General features: G+C 40.4%; 1 protein-coding gene across 1 annotated transcript in view; it reads right to left on the bottom strand.

Annotated features, from left to right (window-relative positions):
• Positions 1–14,087, bottom strand: part of LOC117505404 (tenascin-X-like) — a 72,309-nt gene that overhangs the window by 29,682 nt on the left and 28,540 nt on the right. The window contains exons 31-40 of the mRNA XM_034165049.1: positions 13,300–13,557; positions 8,325–8,582; positions 5,586–5,843; positions 4,831–5,088; positions 4,068–4,325; positions 3,243–3,494; positions 2,495–2,752; positions 1,734–1,991; positions 1,045–1,296; positions 298–555 (exon numbers count right to left, since the gene is read on the bottom strand). Coding sequence (XP_034020940.1) covers positions 298–555; positions 1,045–1,296; positions 1,734–1,991; positions 2,495–2,752; positions 3,243–3,494; positions 4,068–4,325; positions 4,831–5,088; positions 5,586–5,843; positions 8,325–8,582; positions 13,300–13,557 — 2,568 coding nt within the window. The remainder of the gene's footprint in view (positions 1–297; positions 556–1,044; positions 1,297–1,733; positions 1,992–2,494; positions 2,753–3,242; positions 3,495–4,067; positions 4,326–4,830; positions 5,089–5,585; positions 5,844–8,324; positions 8,583–13,299; positions 13,558–14,087) is intronic.

Genomic DNA, 14,087 nt, shown 5'->3' with positions numbered 1-14,087 from the left:
CGACAGAGATTAGTGAAATGATTCCATCCAAACAGAACCACCAACACCCATATAAAACATTCTCGTACCACAGGCCATCCTTATTGGACCACATATAGTAACTGTTGTAAAAATGCAAATCAGGTTTTCTTTTCTTTTTATGCAGATGATGCAAGTCTCATTTGCTATTTACACAATGTTTCCGTTTCTCTGGAAGAAGAGGCCTACTGCATTCTTCAGTGATCCTATTTTGAACTTGAAGGAAAATGTCAAAATCTATAATGTGCATGACTGTTTTCATGAAACTCCACGACGCACCAGTGACTGCAATGATGCTTTCTCCCCTGCTTCTTATGTTCTCAAATACAGTAAAGAGAGTGAATGAGTATGCAGTTCCAGGAGTGAGAGATGAAACTGTGAGATTTACTGGTCCAACTCCCTCTGGTGCACTGACGTTTTTCTCTGTACCATCGTACTGGACAATATAGCTGACCATGCTGTTTGTGTGAAGCCACTGCAGAGTGATGCTCGTCTCATTTTGTCCTGTTAATCTGAAGCCTTCTGCATTCAGAGGAGCTGAGATGGAAACAAAGCAGGACTTTATTATACAACATTGTTGGGAAACGAATGTTATTCTAAGTCCTGTTGTTTTCAACTTTTCATTAGCTTTTCCAATGTCACAGGCCTGGTTTAATTCTTGATATCTCGGAGAAATAAGATATTCATGAAATAATGTTGCCTAACAATGAGATGCCTGAGTTGTAAAATGAATGAATGAAATTATTCCATGCACACAAAATCACCCACACCATCATAAAACATTGCAGTGGTATACCACAGAGCATCCTTCTTGGACCACATACAATAAGTGTTATCAAAATTTAAGTCAGGCTTTATCATTTTTAAGCAGATGATACAGTTGTCATTTACTATATGCATAATGCATTACTGTCTTTGTGAGAAGGTGCCCATTACATTCTTCAGTGACCTTGTTTAGAACTTAGGGAAGGAAAATGTCAAAAACTACAATGTACATGACTATTTTCATAAAATGCCATAACTTACCAGTGACTGCGATGATGCTCACTCCCTTGCTTCTTATGTTCTCAAATACAGCGAAGAGAGTCAAAAAGTATGCAGTTCCAGGACTAAGAGATGAAATGGTGAGATTTACTGGTCCAATTCCCTCTGGTGCACTGACATTTTTCTCTGTACCATCGTACTGGACAATGTAGCTGACCGTGCTGTTTGTGTTAAGCCACTGCAGAGTGATGCTCGTCTCATTTTGTCTGACTGATCTGAAATCTGCATTTAGAGCTGAGAAGGAAACAAAGCAGCACTTTAGTTTACAGATCAACCCTATTTGGAACACAAGCAATGACTTTTTGTGATGAAATTAACTAATTCATTTGTTTGTTGAGTCTTTGTCAGCTATCGAATCACCATTATTGTGGTTTCATGAAATATGTCAGTTAAAAAGAATCCATTATCATAAAGCTGAAAAAAAAAAAAATTCTCGTGACGTACCACAGGCCATGCTTCTTGGACCACATATAGTAACTGTTGTAAAAATGCAAATCAGGTTTGTTTCTTTTTATGCAGATGATGCAGGTGTCATTTGCTATTTGCACAATATTTCCCTTTCTCTGGAAGAAGATGCCTACTGCATTCTTCAGTGATCCTATTTTGAACTTGAAGGAAAATGTTAAAATTTACAATGTGCATGACTGTTTTCATGAAATACCACAACTTACCAGTGACTGCGATGATGCTGACTCCACTGCTTCTTATGTTCTCAAATACAGCAAAGAGAGTGAATAAGTATGCAGTTCCAGGACTGAGAGCTGAAATGGTGAGATTTACTGGTCCAACTCCCTCTGGTCCACTGACGATTTTCTCTGTACCATCGTACTGGACAATATAGCTGACTGTGCTGTTTGTGTTATGCCACTGCAGAGTGATGCTCGTCTCATTTTGTCCTATTGATCTAAAGCCTTCTGGATTCCCAGGAGCTACGATGGACACAGGCAGTACTTTACTATGCAATAGTGTTGGGAAAATTCCACATTTTCTGGAAATACATGTGTTCTTTTATTGCATTTCATCTGCTATTTCAATGTGACAGCTCTGGTTTAATTATTGATGTCTGTGAGTCAGATAATATTCATGATATAATGTACATGGAATAAAAATATACCATGGCTGATTTGTAAATTAACGACAGAGATTAGTGAAATGATTCCATCCAAACAGAACCACCAACACCCATATAAAACATTCTCGTACCACAGGCCATCCTTATTGGACCACATATAGTAACTGTTGTAAAAATGCAAATCAGGTTTTCTTTTCTTTTTATGCAGATGATGCAAGTCTCATTTGCTATTTACACAATGTTTCCGTTTCTCTGGAAGAAGAGGCCTACTGCATTCTTCAGTGATCCTATTTTGAACTTGAAGGAAAATGTCAAAATCTATAATGTGCATGACTGTTTTCATGAAACTCCACGACGCACCAGTGACTGCAATGATGCTTTCTCCCCTGCTTCTTATGTTCTCAAATACAGTAAAGAGAGTGAATGAGTATGCAGTTCCAGGAGTGAGAGATGAAACTGTGAGATTTACTGGTCCAATTCCCTCTGGTGCACTGACGTTTTTCTCTGTACCATCGTACTGGACAATATAGCTGACCATGCTGTTTGTGTGAAGCCACTGCAGAGTGATGCTCGTCTCATTTTGTCCTGTTAATCTGAAGCCTTCTGCATTCAGAGGAGCTGAGATGGAAACAAAGCAGGACTTTATTATACAACATTGTTGGGAAACGAATGTTATTCTAAGTCCTGTTGTTTTCAACTTTTCATTAGCTTTTCCAATGTCACAGGCCTGGTTTAATTCTTGATATCTCGGAGAAAGAAGATATTCATGAAATAATGCTCATGGAGTAAAAACATTAGATGTAAAATCAGTGAATGAATGAAATTATTCCATGTACACAGAATCACCCACACCATCATAAAACATTGCAGTGGTATACCACAGGGCATGCTTCTTGGACCACATACAATAAGTGTTATCAAAATTTAAGTCAGGCTTTATCATTTTTAAGCAGATGATACAGTTGTCATTTACTATATGCATAATGCATTACTGTCTTTGTGAGAAGGTGCCCATTACATTCTTCAGTGTCCTTGTTTAGAACTTAGGGAAGGAAAATGTCAAAAACTACAATGTGCATGACTGTTTTCATGAAATGTCACAACTTACCAGTGACTGCGATGATGCTCACTCCCTTGCTTCTTATGTTCTCAAATACAGCGAAGAGAGTGAATGAGTATGCAGTTCCAGGACTGAGAGATGAAATGGTGAGATTTACTGGTCCAATTCCCTCTGGTGCACTGACATTTTTCTCTGTACCATCGTACTGGACAATGTAGCTGACCGTGCTGTTTGTGTTAAGCCACTGCAGAGTGATGCTCGTCTCATTTTGTCTGATTGATCTGAAATCTGCATTTAGAGCTGAGAAGGAAACAAAGCAGCATTTTAGTTTACAGATCAACCCTATTTGGAACACAAGCAATGACTTTTTGTGCTGAAATTAACTAATTAATTTGTTTGTTGAGTCTTTGTCAGCTATTGAATCACCATTATTGTGGTTTCATGAAATATGTCAGTTAAAAAGAATCCATTATCATAAAGCTCACAAAACACTGATCTTAGAAAAACTACAATGTGTATGACAGTTTTCATGAAACGCCACAACTTCCCAGTGACTGTGAATGGTTCGAAACTACAGTGTTCTTGTTTTAAGGCTTAATAAAATATAAATAAAAAAAAAACCCCAAAACATTCTCGTGACGTACCACAGGCCATCCTTATTGGACCACATATAGTAACTGTTGTAAAAATGCAAATCAGGTTTTCTTTTCTTTTTATGCAGATGATGCAAGTGTCATTTGCTATTTGCACAATGTTTCTCTTTCTCTGTAAGAAGAGGCCTACTGCATTCTTCAGTGATTCTATTTTGAACTTGAAGGAAAATGTTAAAATTTACAATGTGCAGGACTGTTTTCATGAAACTCCACGACATACCAGTGACTGCAATGATGCTTTCTCCACTACTTCGTCTGTTCTCAAATACAGCTAAGAGAGTGAATAAGTATGCAGTTCCAGGACTGAGAGATGAAACTGTGAGATTTACTGGTCCAACTCCCTCTGGTGCACTAACGTTTTTCTCTGTACCGTCGTACTGGACAATATAGCTGACCGTGCTGTTGCTGTGAAGCCACTGCAGAGTGATGCTCGTCTCATTTTGTCCAGTTGATCTAAAGCCTTTTGGATTTACAGGAGCTGCAATGGACACAGGTAGTACTTTACTATACAATATTGTTGGGAAAAATTACATATTTTTTGGAAATATATGCAGTTTTATTGCTTTTCATTAGCTATTTCAAAGTGACAGTCCTGGTTTAATTATTGATGCCACTGAGAAAGATGATATTCATGAAATAATGTTCATGGAATAAAAATATAACATGGCTGATTTGTAAATTAACAACAGAGATTACAGAAATGATTTCATTCACACAGAACCACCCACACTGACATAAAACATTCTCGTGATGTACCACAGGCCATGCTTCTTGGGCCACATATAGTAACTGTTGTAAAAATGCAAATCAGGTTTTCTTCTTTAAATGCAGATGATGCAAGTGTCATTTGCTATTTGCATGTTTCCCTTTCTCTGTAAGAAGATGCCTACTGCATTCTTCAGTGATCCTAGTTTGAACTTGGTGAAAGAAAATGTCAAAATCGACAATGTGCATGACTATTTTCATGAAACTCCACAACGTACCAGTGACTGCAATGATGCTTTCTCCTCTGCTTCTTATGTTCTCAAATACAGTGAAGAGAGTGAATAAGTATGCAGTTCCAGGACTGAGAGATGAAACGGTGAGATTTACTGGTTCAACTCCCTCTGGTGCACTGATGTTTTTCTCTGTACCATCATACTGGACAATGTAGTTGACAGTGCCGTTTGTGTGAAGCCACTGCAGAGTGATGCTCGTCTCATTCTGTCCTCTTGATCTGAAGCCTTCTGGATTTAGAGGAGCTGAGATGGAAACAAAGCAGGACTTTATGATGCAATATTGTAGGGAAAATAATGTTTTTTCTAAGTCCTGTTGTTTTTCAACTTTTCATTAGCTTTTCCAATGTGACAGGCCTGGTTTAATTATTGATATCTAGGAGGAAGAAGGTATTCATGAAATAATGCTCATGGAGTAAAAACATGAGATGCCTGAGTTGTAAAATGAATGAATGAAATTATTCCATGCACACAGAATCACCAAGACCATCATAAAACATTCCAGTGGTATACCACAAAGCATGCTTCTTGGACCACATACATTAAGTGTTGTCAAAATTTAAGTCGGGTTTTACCATTTTTAAGCAGATGATACAGTTGTCATTTGCTATATGCATAATGCATTACTGTCTTTGTGAGAAGGTGCCCATTACATTCTTCAGTGACCTTGTTTTGAACTTAGGGAAGGAAAATGTCAAAAATTACAATGTGCATGACTATTTTCATGAAATGCCACAACTTACTGGTGACTACAGTAATGCTTGTTCCACTGCTTCTGATGTTCTCAGACACAGTGAAGAGGGTGATTGAGTATTTAGTCCCAGGACGGAGAGATGAAACGGTGAGATTTAGTGGTCCAGTTCCATCTCGTGCACTGATGTTTTTCTCTGTCCCATCATACTGAACAATATAGCTGACAGTTCTTTTTGTGTGAAGCCACTGCAGAGTGATGCTGGTTTCATTTTCTCGTGTTGATCTGAAGCCTTCTGCATTCAGAGGAGCTGAGATGGAAACAATGCACCACTTTAATTTACCATTCAAACCAAACTTTGATGGAGTCAGATGAAGCCCGTCTGGAAATGCAGTTCCTCAACTGACCGCATGAGGCTGGATCCAAAACAGAGCAATTCCCCATCGGACTCCATGTTAAAATGTCCAACTTTCCAGCAGAAACAACATGTTTACAGCGTGGTACAAAAACTGTTTTGGTCTCAAAAGACATTTACCTCCTTTATGATAACTGTAGAAGCGGTGAATTTTTTTTCTAAATTGTCAGTTTAGCACATTTTAAGCCATAAAGCTCTGTAAATTTGGGAGTGTGGTCTCTGAGTGACAGGGGGTCAGCGTCTTTAACTCAGTGTCTGGTCAATGTGGCTGTTTGTGGAGGATTGTGTCTGTTTGTTCTGAATATTTTTTAGCGAACACTGGGTATAATCTGGCTTGTTCTGTAGTAAAACTAGGATCATCTAGGAGGTCTTTGTTGCAATTCTTGTGCTGAGTGAAATTCTCATCGGATTTAATGTTGAACGCTTTTAACAGATGTTGGTAACTTCATCCGTTACGTAAACTTGATGCATGATGTCTGAGAAAATAAGCGGCTCATAACTTTTAATGTAGACATCAAAGTAAATCGTTAGGAGAACCACCGCAATGTCCACAAAAATATGATTTAATAAACACTCAAACCCAGGTGAGGTGGTTCAGACTCAAAGAGGGGGGTGTGTTCAGGTGTCTTTCATCACACATGGATCTACACACGATCAACCCTTTTACGCATTAGTGAGTACATCATAACGCTGCTCTGAACATGGTGATCCCCAGAACATGGCCCAGATATGAGCTACATATGGGCTGTTTTGGGTCTCTCTCGACAACCTATGAGTGATGTTATACAGGTTTTACCCAATATACGAGGTCTGTGAGAAAAGTATAGGATCTTTTTATTTTTTTCAAAAACTATATGGATTTGAATCACGTGCGATTACATCAGACATGCTTGAACCCTCGTGGGCATGCGTGAGTTTTGTCACGCCTGTCGGTTACGTCATTCGCCTGTGGGCAGGCTTTGAGTGAGGAGTGGTCCACCACCCTCTTCGGAATTCCTTTGTCTGAGTTCTTCCTGAGAGACTGGGGCTTTGCTTTATCAAAATGTTTTCAGAACCTGTGAGGCAGATCGAAGTGGACACCATTCGAGAAATTCAGCTGGTTTTCGGTGAAAATTTTAACGGCTGATGAGAGATTATGGAGTCTTACTGTTGCTTTAAGGACTTCCCACAGAGCGGGACGTCGCGCCGCACTCTGAGGTACCATCGTCAGCCTGTTTCGAGCTGAAAACCTCCAAATTTAAGCCTCTGCTGACCCAGGACGTCGTGAGAGAACAGGGAACTTTCAGAAGAGGTCGGGATCAGCAGTTTATCCGGACATTCCACTGTTAAAGGAGATTTTGTAATGAAAGACGTGCGGACGGATTGGCGTGTCGGCAGGCAGCCGGCGCGGCGCACCGCCACAGGAAAAACACCTCTGTTGGAAGCCTTAAGGACAAGTTGGAACATGTCCAGCTGTTAAACAATTTCTCAGATACTCGCTCTACTGAAAGCCATCAAAAGCCGCCTGGTTTTTACAAATGATTATCAACACGGAGTTGTTTTTCCTGTGGCGGCGGGCCACGCCGGCTGCCTGCTGACACGCCAATCCGTCCGCACGTCTTTCATTACAAAATCTCCTTTAACAGTGGAATGTCCGGTAAACTGCTGATCCCGAGCTCTTCTGAAACTTCTCTGTTCTCTCACGACGTCCTGGGTCAACAGAGGCTTAAATTTGGAGGTTTTCAGCTCGAAACAGGCTGACAATGGCGCCTCAGAGCGCGGTGCGATGTCCCGCTCCGTGGGAAGCCCTTAAAGTGACAGTAAGACTCCATAATCTCTCATCAGCCGTTAAAACTTTCACCGAAAACCAGCTGAATTTCTCGAATGGTGTCCACTTCGATCTGCCTCACAGGTTCTGAAAAATTTTGATAAAGCAAAGCGCCAGTCTCTCAGGAAGAAGTCAGACAAAGGAATTCCGACGAGGGGGGTGGACCACTCCTCACTCAAAGCCTGCCCACAGGCGAATGACGTAACCGACAGGTGTGAAAAAACTCACGCATGCGCACGAGGGTTCCAGGTTGGCTGATGTAATCGCACATGATTCAAATCCATATAGTTTTTGAAAAAAAATAAAAAGGTACATTATTTTCCTCGCAGACCTCGTATATAGTACATGATTCAAAACCGTTTGGAATGCAAGGAATGTATTTTGTCATAGATTTAATTCATTAATTAAATTGTTTTCCGAGCATTCGCTGGATATCTGACATCACTATCCAGAAAGAATGAATTATGTCAATTAATAAGAACCCAAAGTTATAAAATCAAGTTCATAAAACACTGGTCTCAGAGAAACTACAGTGTGCATGACAACCTTTCTAAAATGCCACAACTCACCTGTGATTGCAGTGATGCTTACTCCACTGCTGCTGATGTTTTCAAACACAGCAAAGACAGTGAATGAGTATTTAGTCTCAGGACTGAGAGATGGAACTGTGAGAGTTATGGGTCCAGTTCCATCTGTTACATTTATGTTTTTTTCTGAACCATCGTACTGGATGATGTAGCTGACATTTCTGTTTGTGTGAAGCCACTGCAGAGTGATGCTGGTGTCATTTTGTCCAATTGATCTGAAGTCTTCTGGATTCAGAGGAACTGAGAAGGAAACAAATTATTATACAACACTGATTTAAAAACAAGCAATGGATTGTTTTTCTTTTTTTTTTTCTTTTTTATTCTTCGTTTGTGTTTGCACATTCTTCGACAGGCATTTTACCATCACTGTGCTGGCGAAATGATTTATGTCAATGATCAAGATGACTTTTGTGAAATACATTTCATGGAGCTTTGGCCTGATGAAAAAAAAAACAAACAGTTTGATCTGTAAACTAATTTGTGAGATGAATGTAATTGGTTCAAGCAGATGGCATCACTGTCACCAGTAGAAGAATGTCCATTGGTGATCCTTGTCAATATGTATGTCAGGCTTGTTCATTTTATACAGATGACATTTGTTTTCTGGATAAAGTCAGGCTGTTCACCAACTAAAGATGGCTTCACCCATCTTGGATTTGATCTTAGGGCCCTGTCCCACTGGGGAGAGGATTAATTGCGCATGAATTGAGTACACAAATTGTGGGTGTTCGTTATCGTCCGCGATAAAAATGGCCAAAAATGACAAATGTCTCAGTATGAATTATGGATATATTAATAATATATAGCGAATATATGATGAACAATCACGGTTATATAACGCATGTAGTGAGGAAACTGATCCGACACATTGAGATTATCATGGCAGTATTACGGGTGTATTATGAATGCATTGCGCACGTGTTGCGCGTGCACAGCATCTACATTGCGGTCATAAAAGAAGCTCACTCGGGCCGTCGGCATCAATATTCACACCAACAATACAGCCTCTGGAGCATTTCCTGGACTTTACAAGTTGATCACAGAGTTAATGTTCATGTTGTCATGTGAAGGTTAACTGTTCATGAGTTTGGGGAGCGGGAGGGGGGGAAGCCGCTAGGGGTGTGAGACGGTGTTTTTTTTTTTTTTGAGATTGTCACAGTTGTGGCTAAACAGCAACTCTTCCTTTTGTTGGTGTTAAATAAAAGTCCTGGATTGCAGCAGCTATTACGTCTTTGTGGATCTACACAGCCGGACCGGCACTGACTGGCAGGTATGTCGCTTTCTGCAACACTTAGGGTTTACGTGACGTGTTTGTTATGCATTCACAGATTGCCCGCAAATCAGCTGCAAAGCAGATGTAATAAAAACGCTTTATTCGTGGCCAATCTGTATGCATTTGCTACAACATATTTTAGTTTGTGATGTGGACATGATGGGCACGATATATATCTGTTTTACACACTGTCCCGGTCCGCTGCCAAGCCGCAAATCCCTGTCAGTTGCGGATATCAGCGGTTAACGGCAGATATACAGCGCATAGAGTGAGTATGTATTGTGTATGAATTGAGTATATATGGAGTATGTGAAGCGGATATCGTCCGCATTCAGATTTTTGAACAGCTCAAAAATCTTGGCTGCGGACATGCGTGCCTCTGCGGATGATTACGGACGTGTTCGGATGACGGCCGACTCATACAGGCATGTTACACGGATATTGCGGATGTTTGGCGAATATGGGCCAATTTTGTGCTCAATCCATACGCAAATCCTCCTAAACGCCAGTGGGACAGGGCCCTTAGACTAAACTGCTGTCAGAAAACATATTTACACAATTATTTGATGCAACTGTTGGCAGATAAGAATCCCCCATCACACACTGCAAGAAAGTGCAGGAACCAGCCTGACACAGCAAATATTATCATAATCGGTCAGCAGTGTCAGAAGGCAGCCAGATTACCTCGTCCACACCTGTACGATGGCATCCAAAGTGCATATAGACAACAGGTAGATGACACAGACTGCTGTCGGACAGCCATAAAAGGCGCTGAAGACTGCCTGATGTCCAAACGTCTGAATGGCAAACATGGGCCAGAGTGGGAGGGAGCACTGTGTTCCTCACGAGCACAGTCCCTGCTGGTACTGAACATCGGAGTACAACCAACATATGGACTGGACTCACGCCATATGTGTCAAAGCCGGCATAGTGCGGTCACTCACTCAGTCACGCAATCACATCTGCGCTCATCCTCTCCATCAAAGTGCTACAGACCTCACGTGCATGTGCGTGTGTGTGTAGAGCAGAGCTGGACTGATGACGTAATCCTAGCAAGCTGCTGGTCACTGCTGGCAAGGGGCCATGCTGTCCCATGCTTCAGACGCAGCTTTTCCAGGGAACTTGAATTTCTTTTTTTGTGTTTTGGCTCACTTCAGCAACACAACGCAACTCTGTACACTGCAATAGTTGGATTATCACATGGGAGTTATTTTTGCGTGGCTGATTGTAGCACACAGCAGCCGGGTGAGAGGATTTTAACGACAGGCTGCGCTCTCGGCTCCACGTTAACCCTGCGCTGTGAAACACTCATCAGCCATTTTTGGAGGTGAGATTCATGTTTAATAATGCTGTCATGGCCTTGCAAAATAGTTCCATGTCATATTTCCGACAGAGTTAGAGGGTGATGATATATTACAGCGGTGAGATCTGTTCAGCTCCAAGCCTAACGTGTGCAATGACGCGTTACTGCGCATGAGACGACGGAGAGGCGGAGCTGCCCATGTTATATTCAGATGTGATGGAGACAATAGTTCACATTCTTTACGTCACCCATGGTAAGGAACAGACAAATATCTGTACTGTAAGGTCTATTGTGGATGTAACAGCCTGTTCAGATTTGCAGCGGCATGCGCACAGTAGCGCAGGTTGCTTTCGGTTTGATAGCCGCTTTTCACAATCACTGTGCATGTTAATAATTCATAACTATTATAATGAAGAAGTGTGCCACATACATTTTAACAGTTCCTTTGTGAGTGTGTGTGGGGGGCATGGACAATATTATACGTGGCACGTGCAGATCATACCGGCAGGCTTTGCCATGCCAGATCCATCTTGAGGTTCCCTCGTACGCGCTCAAATCATTTCAGATCCAGTTTTGCCGACATATGAATATGTCAATTGTGGCATCACACTTGGGGCTCCCACCTCCCAAAATAACATGGAAATTTGTACATTTTTTTTTTAAGTCTGGTAGATTATTTATATCTCATTTCAACCAGAAAAACAGACACTGTAAATAAATACAAATGTTTATTATAAATGCAACAGGAAATAATTTAATAATGACTGCAGTGATTGTAAAGTAGGCTTTCTGTGACATAAACCTCCTTAATGGTCATTTCAACTTGTAATTTTGCCAAAATATGTAATTGCCTTTAATGTTGTTATCAGGACAGAGTCATTTCTAAAATATGAATGTGAGCACAATAAGTGGAGAGCTTCTACTTGTGCAAATGTCTTTTGACTTTGATTTGTGGACATTTTTAATGATCCGTTCATTTATTGTTAAAATATAAAATGAAGCAGCTTTTTAAAAAATAATAGAGTTTTGCCGGTAATCTACAGATGTCTCTTGAGCTTGAGTACCGTTGGCTGTTGGATAGTGTAGTTTTAAAATGACTGGAATTGGTAAGTGGCATACTCTCCGGTATTAGTTGCATGGTTGTCTTCATGCTATACTTTTGTGCCACTGATTTGGCCTACAGTGTTTTTGTCATGGGTTGAAAAGGTTTCTGCAAAGTAAAGCATCTACCATATTTTCATTGTTGCATGTGAATTTTCTGGGAGCTAGCTTCTGTCCTTCAGCCTAGCTGCTGTTTTAATGTAACTTCACGTATACTAATACGAGCTTGTTTATACTGGGTAGGTTTCCTTATGGACCGCAAAGCCTACAGGTTCCACTCCCCCGTCTGGACCTGATGATGGACTGTCAACTTCAACAGAGATTGTGGTAGGAGGCGTGAGGCTATGCAGCCAGTGCATGCTCATGTAGACTGCTGTGTTCTGTTTTGGTTTTGTTTATGCGTCTAAACTGTACACAAACAACATGGGGGCATGCGGATTATATGAAGGGTGAATCTTGCAGCTGCTGAATTTGGCAGTACAGGCTCATATCCGATACTAAATAGAGGGAGGAAAAGTGAACTCTTGCAATATACTTGGGAGTTGGGAGGCAATAATCTGCTCCTTATTATTGTTAAGAGAACTTTTCTTTCTTAATAACAAGGAGTCACAATCACTTTTTTTTTTTTTTTTTTTGAGTGACTGTGACTTAAAGTTGTCTTATTTACTGTTAAACAATACACAGTAGCTTGCATATGATACTTTTGGCTGGATTTAAACATTGTTTATTCCTGGTTTATGACCTGATTAAATTTCTTTGTTAAATTAGGTTTTCAGATGCCAAAAAAGAAATATCTTTGATCTTTGTATTTTTTAATCACTCTTTTAAATTTACTGTTGTATAGTGTATTTTGCAATTGGTGCAAATTACTTACTTACATTCTGACACATTTCTCACATTTATAGTGGCAAATATAGAATATAAATGATCAGATGGAAAGAATAGATCTATTTGTTGTTATGGTGTTAAAAATGTTAATAATAATATGGTGTTAAAAATGTTAATAATAACATAATAACCGGGGTGCAACGCACGGGGCTGATGACGGGCAAAAAACACAGTCTACCCACTTCAAAAATGTAGACTACACCACTGTTTTACAAGCGTCCTTATATCTTCAATTAGGACGTCCTACTTGGCGGATGCCATTGTTCAACTTACCATACAGATGACGAGTGAGGACTTCATTATTTACTTTGTCCCGAAGAGAAACCACAATGTCTTATCACGGCCAGTAACAGCAATGGTCATTTTAATTTTAATAAAGTGCAACAACTCACCAGTAACTGCAGTAATGCTTGTTCCACTGCTTCTGATATTCTCAGACACAGTGAAGAGGGTGATTGAGTATTTAGTCCCAGGACGGAGAGATGAAATAGTGAGATTTACTGGTCCAGTTTCATCTGGTGCACTGACATTTTTCTCCATCCCATCATACTGGACAATATAGCTGACAGTTCTTTTTGTGTGAAGCCACTGCAGAGTGATGCTGGTCTCATTTTCTCGTGTTGATCTGAAGCCTTCTGCATTCAGAGGAGCTGAGATGGAAACAAAGCAGTACTTTAATTTATCATTCAAACCAAACTTTGATGGAGTCAGATGAAGCCCGTCTGGAAACGCGGTTCACTGACTGATCGCATGAGGCTGGTTCCAAAACAGAGCAATTACCCATCGGACTCCATGTTAAAATGTCCAACTTTCCAGCAGAAACAAACATGTTTACACTCTGTTATAAAAAACTGTTTTGGTCTGAAAAGACAGTTACCTCCTCCGTGATAACTGTACAAGGGGTGAATTTTTTTCTAACTTGCGAGTTTAGCACATTTTAAGCCATAAAGCTCTGTAAATTTGGGAGCGTGGTCTCTGAGTGACAGGGGGTAAGCGTCTTTAACTCAGTGTCTGCTCAGTGTGGTTGTTTGTGGAGGACTGTGTCTGTTTGTTCTGAATATTTTCAAGCAAACACCTGGTATAATCTGCCTTGGTCTGTAATGAAATGTCTTCGTGGATCATCTAGGTCTTTGTTTCAATTCTTGTGCTGAGTGAAATTCTCATCTTATTTAATGTTGTA

This window comes from Thalassophryne amazonica, chromosome 23, assembly GCF_902500255.1.
Source record: "Thalassophryne amazonica chromosome 23, fThaAma1.1, whole genome shotgun sequence".
Taxonomy (NCBI): Eukaryota; Metazoa; Chordata; class Actinopteri; order Batrachoidiformes; family Batrachoididae; genus Thalassophryne; species Thalassophryne amazonica.
Note: the sequence above shows the minus strand (reverse complement) of the source record. Positions and strands in the feature narration are given on the sequence as shown.